Raw genomic sequence first — 8,612 nt, 5'->3', positions numbered from 1 at the left:
AATCAGTTCGCCCCTTCAACTTTCGTAAACACATTAGTTGGGTCTAATTTTTAAATTTCCCTCGAAATATGACATCACCAAAGCTATTGGAACTGACAAGGGAATTGTCAAGGTTTTGTGTAAGGCACTTGTGGACCAATTTTAATAAAAAGTTCCCTGGCAAAATGATGAAGGACCAGCTGTGGGCAATTGCAAAGTCCATAACCATGGTTTATTACGACAAAGAGATGATTCTGATGAAATAAATCGACCCTAAAACTGAATTATGGGTCCCCTTGTTAGTTCTAACAACTTCCGTTACATTTTAGGGGGAAATCAAAAATTAGATCGACTGATGTGTTTACGAAAGTTGAAGGGCGAACTGATTTTAAAAAAAATTATTACATGATTTTGACACCAAAAGTTTGGGGGGTAAACTGAAGTTTTTTCTTAAAAAAAAAAAGAGAAAAAGATATGGGACTCGTCCTTGCTTTTACTTCCCCTTTTCTCCTATTGTATTTAATCTCGGCATAAAAAAAAAAAACCATAATCATGTTTTTTGATGTGATTTTGAGGAAGGGGTGCATCTACTCTAAGGGGAACTATTAATCTACCAGGGGCAAAGACCTTAAGAGAAAAGGAAAAAAGAGGTTCTAGTTACACCTCCAAACATACACCTCTTTCAATTTTTGAACAAATTTATTTCCCAATATGCCCCTCTAGATATGCAGTTGAACATATATGTCTTCCATCTTCTCCTCCATATATTTCCCAGTTTGTTTCATAATTGTGTTTCTACAACTATATATGCTTCAAAATATATGCTTCTGTTTGGTATGCTTCTTTCAACTGAAATTGGATTGGGTTGGATATGAAATTCATCATAACAATTGAATAAGTACACTCCATCTTCATGGTGGTAAGTTATTTTAAGTTCCATCACCGTTTCTTATTCTTCCTTTTAATATTATGTCATAACCAGATACACCAATCATACCAAAGATCTATTGGGAGATCCATTATGAAAGTATAAACTGATAATCTGAGAATAGTTTTCAATTCAAATAACTGGATAGCTTGATAACATCTTTGAGCAGCCATAGCGCATGACCCTAAACCATCAATATTGTTGTCTTTAATTCAATTTGAGGTAAGGTGAATGGTGTACGACAGTGGAAAAATCGAGAAGAGAAATAAAAAAGAGAGACAACAAGAGAGAATACGGAAGAGTTCACCTTCAAGCTCTCAATTTCTGAAAAGGGTATAATAAGAAAAGTGGAAAATATAAAAATTTAAGGAGGTGTATAAAGTAAATGTGGAGGTGTGACTAAATCACCCAAAAACAAAATCAAATTTTAACACACAAAAAAAGTCTAGTCACAGTTAGATGACTTGTCACGCTGCCGTACAACCATTAGTCCAACACGACGGCAATCCACCCAAAGGCCCATATAAATATTAAGCCCCAAAATACAGCCTATCTATGCTGACCATCATCATTAGATAAAAACATATACCATCACACACATCCATCCATCCATACATCCATAGCAACCGACCTACTCTCTCCCCTTCCTATATATCCCAATCCCCACCTCATTTCCATTCCTTCAATCCACTCCAGCAACCAACACCAAACACCCAAAAAGGTCTCACAGTTGTGTCTAGAAAGATCCTATCTCATACCAAATGGGCGAGGTCAGTATCCTAAACCTCAATCTAAACCCCCGACGCGGATTTTGGTGTCGTAATTTGGTTCGTTCAGTTTCAATTCTGTGTTTTATTGACGAGGTGTTTTGATTTGTCGCAGAAAGTTGAAGGTGCGAAGAATGAGGGCGAGAAGAAGGCCGCCGACGCCGGAAAGAAGGTCGACGACGGCTCAAACACTGTCGTTTACAAGACCGATATGCATTGCGAAGGATGCGCCAAGAAAATCAAACGAGCTGTCAAAAACTTCCCCGGTATGAATTCATTTCTCCGATCTAGAATTAAACACTGCGATTCCAAGTTGTTATTTTTGAAAATTGACCTGAATGGTCCAATTCGTAGAGTTAGAGGCCATAAATATCAATTAATTTGGCGATAAGATTTCAATTTTGACTTAATTGCATACATTGCATCCATAAAAGTTACAATTGCTTACCAAACACGTTGATTGTTATAGGCGTTGAGCAAGTGAAGACAGATGCCGGAGCTAACAAGCTGACGGTGACCGGGAAAATGGACCCCGCCGCTCTTAAGGCGAGACTGGAGGAGAAGATTAAGAAGAAGGTCGACCTCGTCTCTCCTCAGCCGGCCAAAAAGGAAGGCGGTGGAGGCGGAGGAGACAAGAAGGCGGATGAAAAGTCCGAAAAGCCCTCGGAGAAGAAAGCCGAGGAGAAAAAGCCGGCCGATAAGAAGCCCATAGAGAAAGAGGCGGCTGCCCCCAAAGAGGTAAAACTTCATTTTTCTGAACGTGTAGCACGTGGCGTTCGTGCAGTCAACGCGGGGGTGAAATATTATTTCGTTGCGAAAGGTATCTAACTTCGTCTTCTTTGTTGGGTTGTTTCAGAGCACTGTTCCTTTGAAGATTCGGTTGCATTGCGAGGGTTGCATCCAGAAGATGCGAAGTAAAATCTTGAAATATAAAGGTGAATTTTCTTTTTCTGATTAAACAAAGCTTTTTTTTGCTACATTGGATTAGTTTAATTGATCAAAGAATGACGGGAGCGAAATTTAAACAAATGATTTGATTCTTCAAAATTGGTTGGAAGTCAGTGGCGTTATGGTCATTTCCAGTTAACTAACGAAGAAATTTTGGTTCTCAGGTGTTAGTACAGTGAGCTTTGACATGGCCAAGGATCTGGTCACGGTGGTGGGCACTATGGACACCAAAACTTTAGTTCCTTATCTTTCGGAGAAGTTCAAGAGACCAGTCGACGTGATCGCGCCGGCGAAGAAGGACGATGGCGCCGGAGCCAAGAAAGATGATAAGAAACCGGCTGCTGAAGGCGGCGAGAAGAAAGACGGCGGCGGTGACAAAAAGGAAGAAAAGAAAGAGGGAAAGAAGGAAGCTGCCCCCGCAGGCGAGAAGAAAGAGGAGAAAAAGGAAGCTGCTGCCGGCGGTGGCGGTGGAGGCGCGGTGGTGAACAAAATGGAGTACTCTGGTTACCCTTACGCGGCATCGACATCGTACTGGTACGACCCCGGACATGTTTACAACCACAACAAGTTTGTGATGGAGGCTCAGGAGCACCAGGCGCATGTTAACCAGGGCTACGGGCACTACGCAATGCCGATGGAGCATTATCCGGCGCCGCAGATGTTCAGCGACGAGAACCCCAACGGTTGTTCGGTGATGTGAGAGATCAACGTCCGGCGGTGGTTGATGACAATGAAGTTGAGGGCTAGAATCGGAATTTCATAGAAAAAAAAAAAACTGTGTATAATAAGGAGAGTATATAAAGGGTAATGTACGAGTTAGTTAAAATACTGGTGGAATTTTGGGTTACGGTTTAGGGCAATATAGAGATAGACCGACCGGCCGGCCGGCCAGCTAGTTAGCCGGTTCAGATGTTGGTGTGGTTGTTGTTCGTTCAATTCTAATCTTAAATATGATTAAAATTTTCGACTTAATTGTTATTTATTCATAATTATGATTATTAAATACTAAATCTTATCGTTTAATCATGAAATGATTGAAATCGCAAAGGAACGAGGCCACATGGGTCTTTTGATGACTCTTAATCAGCTTAATTAGGGTGGGGATCTGGAAGGTTCGTAATGTGGTTAATTAAGCATGTGCCTCGTCTATATTAATTAACCTAATTAATTTCTATGTTAATTATATAAGAAAGGAAGTGGCACTACTTGGCTAGTTGGCTTTGTCGAAGAATGTGGGGTGAAGTGGTGGGACGCTTATTTGGTAGAGTAGCTCCTTTCACAATTTCGATTTGGAAGATGCTTTTTCTTTGAAAAGAAGCGAAAGGGATTCCTACGAACGTAGGGTAATCGGGGCCAATGTAGAAAAAGAAAAAAAGGAGTCGAAATGCACATAATTATTTACTGTATTAGTGACCGGCAATAAAACTCATTTTCATAACTAGTTTTTTTGTAAATTGATTAATTCGATCATCAAGTTTGAGAGGCAGCCTTTGGGTCCGTGCGTCTACTGCATACGTCGACATATTAGCTAAGATATTTTTGTGGACCTTAATTCGAATACTGACTAGGTTGGTGTGTTATTAACTTACTAACTTACTATTCTGACCGAGGTGGCTTACTTGTTAGCTACCTCATTTATAATAAAATAACAAAGAAGATGGTAAAACTAATAATGTCACCGACTCACTGGAGAAAATACTGAACAAATTCTCACTTATATAAACCCTCGTAATCTAGCTTTATTACTCGTAACTGCAAAACAAGAAAACATATACGTGCGCCTATCATATATATCGGGCAACAAAGCTTTAGCTCTTTTCTGTTTCCTCCAGATTTGCTAATGGTACTGCAAGCTGCGTCTCAGAGGTGATATCAGTATGTACTACAAGTAGGCGAAGGTAGTTAGTACCTCCATATTTTAATTGGTGAATTTTGTCAATTAGTTAGTGTATCAATCCTATCTAACAATATTGGGCGGAAGTAAATTGTTTGAAAACTAATTAGATAGGACACTCTAGAACAATATATTTCATTATCTCCTAATTCTGATCGGTGCGTCAACTTTACATACAGGTTTTTATTTTAAATACATGTACGTATTAGCTTTTCTTTTTGTTGGCATGCAGAAATGAATCAACTAAAAAAGGTGGTAGGTGCGTACGCCAATTACGTATTATCTATTTCAAATAATATATCCCCTTTTCGCGTCGCATATTCATAACACTACACTAAGTGGGATTAGTTAGGAGGAGCTGGCATGGGTCCTAATATATTGTCGTAATAATCTTCATATATGAGCAGTTATTAATATATATAGTTACATCATGAAGTTTGCAAAACAGTGTATATATATCATGTATATGCTTGAAAGTCAGAATTAGAATTTGGTGAATTGGTGCAACTTTTTAAGTGTGTGTAATTATTTTTGCTTCTAATCCTTCTATATGTCACGTACATAACAACCGAAAATATCTAACAATAGTCGAACATCCATTAATCAAATTTAGATACCCAATATGTAAAATAACCGATTATATAGAGCAAATGATATTGAGCAAGCGCACCTCACGTAAACGTTTACTTCTGAACTGCTCATTGAAGTGAATATATTATGCGAAGCAGAATGAGGTTGATGTGCACTAATCGATATGTGGACGGGAGGGCAAAGCTAGCTCGTAAAGTAAATGACGTTTCAGTGGTTCAGTTTAAGCCGCAATTCCGTCGATATCAATCAGGTTTTTTTCGTGACGACCTCTTCTCATGTTGATTAACATCTTAATTGACCTTTAAGACTTACCAACAGCTACACATACACAACCACAATCCTTAATCGTCTTATTACCTATGCATGCCCAAAAGACCATGAATATAAGGCATGCGTGGCTCTTCACTAGAGTTAAGGATCATGATCGAGCGCGCGCGCGGCAACTATAACATATGGTTTGTAAATTTAAAACTGAATCTATCAATACAAGTGCATCAAATTCTATTTCATTTTATAAGAAACCTTCTTCATTTTTTGGCATGCATATGCATGCAGCTACCTTGTGTATACGTTAAACTGTTGAAAATCGATCAAGCTAGTGATACGCATGTGTGCAGATAAGGATATAACTCAAGTTGTAAAGTCACGGATAAAATTATATTCTTCGATCAGTGGCATGAGAAACCTTCTTTGTTTTTCGACATAAATATGTAGCTAGCTACTTGTTGTATATATTATACATCCAAAATGTTGAAAATCGATCAAGTAATAGGCACGGGTGATAAGGAAAGAACTCAAGTTGAGTGATAGAAAGAATTATATTCGATGGAAGAAGGTAAATTCTAGTGGCATGAGCTTTCATTTTGTACATGGTAAATTTTGATGTTATTGTCTGACTTAGACAACTAATGTGACAAATGAAAACTAAAATGGTCACATAACATTAATATTGGCTCTTTGTCATAAGAATTCTTACAATTGTAATCAATTATTAGTAGAACTAAAATTTAAAGAGAAAATTACATAATAACACATGACCAAATAAATTTAAAAACACAAAAAACCCACTTTCATTAATTTTTATATAATTTAGGACATGAGCCCAATCCAAAACTAATAACATCAGGCCTGATCCGAATTTTACCTATTGAATGACTATAATACCCTCTCATCCCCAACTTTCTTCTCATTCTCTTCCACTCTCCATCTTTTTCTTATTATTATTTAAATTTTTTTTTATTAGATATGCTCTCTTCTCTCTCTCTCTCTAGCTACCCTATCACCCAACCAATCCTCATTGTCGACCTCTCTGGAAGATCAGGTTCTCACCGTCGTCCAATGGCTCCGAGCAAGCCAAGGCTGACGTCGATGCTGAGTAATTAGAGATCACGAATTCTTAGACGCACAATTTCAACTCAACATCGCTAATTCCAAATCTAATGTCACAATTCAAAACCTTAGATCTCGACAGACCTTATAATCGAAGATGGCAAAGTAGAGGGCTAGGAGCTTGACATCCCGGAGAGGTGTGGTGGCTGAGGAGTCGATCTCATTGATGATGGGTTGGAAGCTTCTGAGGACTATGTTCAAGTCTTGCTACTACTAGTACTACTACCACAAAGGTCAAGTTTTGCTGCTACTGTTGTTGTAGATTGTCAAGTCTTACTGCTACTGTAGCAGATCATCAGGTCTTGCTGCTACTGTTGTTTCTGATCATCAGGTTTTGTTGCTACTACGTTGCCACAAAGGTCAAGTTTTGGTGCTATTGTTGTTGCAAATTGTCAGGTCTTGTTGTTACTGTTGTTGCAGATCATCAGATCTTGCTGCTATTGTTGCTGCAGATCATCAAGTCTTGTTGCTACTGTTGCAGATCATCAGGTTTTGCTGCTACTGCAGATTATCAGGTTTTAGATGTGTAAGAGTCATGCTACTGTACATTTGGTAGTAGTAGAAGTTTTTCTTCTGGTGAATTTGGTAGTAGCAGTAGCTATTTAGTCGGTAGTAGCAATATGTTCCGATCGGCGGCAGCAACAGTAAATTTCCAGTCGGCGACTGTAACAGTAAATTTTCGATCGACGACAGTAGCAATGAATTTCAAGTCGACGGCAATAGCAGTAAATTTTCGGTCTGCGCAGTAGCAGCAGATTTCCTGTCGGCGACAGTAGTAGCAGATTTCTGGTTGACGGCAGTAACAGTAAATTTTCCAGTTGACGTAGTAGCAGCAGATTTCCAGTCAGTGATAGTAGCAGCAGATTTCTAGTCGGAGGCAGTAGTAGTGAAGTATGTTTTAATTAAGGACAAAATTGTAAATATGTTATTGTCATATGGCAAGAATATAACAACCTGTTCTTATTTATAAAATTTTGTCTTTATATATTTTAATTATTCAGTAACTTAATTATAGTTTGCTAAAATTAAAATGAGTTTATATATCTTATTATTTCTATTTTTAAACTTAAATTCGAAGAAAAATTGAACTTGTGAACACTATAATTAACGATCTTTTATTTGTTGACTAGCTGATCGACTTGATTTTTAACTCGATCGAATATTAATAGTTTCAAACAAATTTTACCGCCTCTTTCCTCATTTTTGCTGTTGGCCGGCGAATATAATTAGCATGGACGTGGATTTGACAAGACTCGATCGATACAACCAAAATGCTATAGCTATCAAGCCACGAACGTAAAGAGTCTTTACAACAGACAATGTTTCCTAAAGCCAAAAAGAGGAGTCACCACCTTTCGTTTCTTTAGCTAGTAACATCAATATCGCAATATTTTAAAGCATCCCAAATCATTTTTCAGGTCGATCGCAACTCGTGGATGATTGAATCGAAGAATTGAGCAAATAAAAAAGGACAAACTTTGGTTATAAAGAAATATAAAGGAGACGTGAAGTTAGGTGGTCATACTTAATTTCTTGGGTTGGAAGAGGACGAATTAGGAGCAGCCAATCGTTCCGGGGATAAGAGTTCTGGTTAATTACGTATCTGCATGCATCATCATGCATGCTTCTTGCTTCTTAGCTTCTTTGCCAGTGTGATCGATCACTGTTACTCATGCTCCATTAAAGTGTTTGATAGTGCCACAAAATAAGAAGAAGAAGAAGAAAATAATGAAGGAAATAGTGTATGATCGATAAGGATGGCCAGCTGCTGGAGAACAATGAACAAAATATATAACACCATATATCAGTGGGCCACACCCATAAGTCTGAGTATGCAAAGCCTCTTTTAGTTGTTGCAGGCATGCCACCGCGCGGACGCGGAATGTAGTGGTTGTAGTAACGAGGTGCGCTTGGCCTTTTGCTTCTAATCAAGCGACTGAGGATGGAGAGAGCACCAACTCCACCGCAGGGTTCTTTAGATTCGCCTTGCATATCGGGCAAGGACTTACAGTAGTCCGCCTGAGCGTCACAATATTGATACTTGACGTCAGGTCGAGCAGCGCTTCAACCGGGAAAAAAGGAAAAAAGACAAAGCTCCGGGGAGCTTACAGGAAAA

At 38.7% G+C, this 8,612-nt stretch overlaps 1 protein-coding gene across 1 annotated transcript; it reads left to right on the top strand.

The window, feature by feature from the left end:
* Positions 1-1,487: 1,487 nt before the first annotated feature.
* On the top strand, positions 1,488-3,648 carry LOC101296693. The gene is made up of 5 exons (XM_004304412.1): positions 1,488-1,677; positions 1,790-1,940; positions 2,144-2,412; positions 2,531-2,609; positions 2,787-3,648. The coding sequence occupies exons 1-5, from the start codon at positions 1,669-1,671 to the stop codon at positions 3,320-3,322; spliced, it is 1,044 nt and encodes a 347-aa protein (XP_004304460.1). The 5' UTR covers positions 1,488-1,668; the 3' UTR covers positions 3,323-3,648.
* The last annotated feature ends 4,964 nt before the right edge of the window (positions 3,649-8,612 follow it).

This window comes from Fragaria vesca, linkage group LG6, assembly GCF_000184155.1.
Source record: "Fragaria vesca subsp. vesca linkage group LG6, FraVesHawaii_1.0, whole genome shotgun sequence".
Lineage (NCBI taxonomy): Eukaryota > Viridiplantae > Streptophyta > Magnoliopsida > Rosales > Rosaceae > Fragaria > Fragaria vesca.
The sequence above is the reverse complement of the archived record's forward strand: the minus strand, read 5'-3'. Positions and strand labels throughout refer to the sequence as shown.

Bases quoted from the DNA above. Each gene is read 5' to 3' on its own strand.
- LOC101296693 (XM_004304412.1), top strand. The intron at 2,413-2,530 runs GTAAAACTTCAT...GGGTTGTTTCAG, and splicing joins AGGCGGCTGCCCCCAAAGAG to AGCACTGTTCCTTTGAAGAT. The intron at 2,610-2,786 runs GTGAATTTTCTT...TTTGGTTCTCAG, and splicing joins TAAAATCTTGAAATATAAAG to GTGTTAGTACAGTGAGCTTT.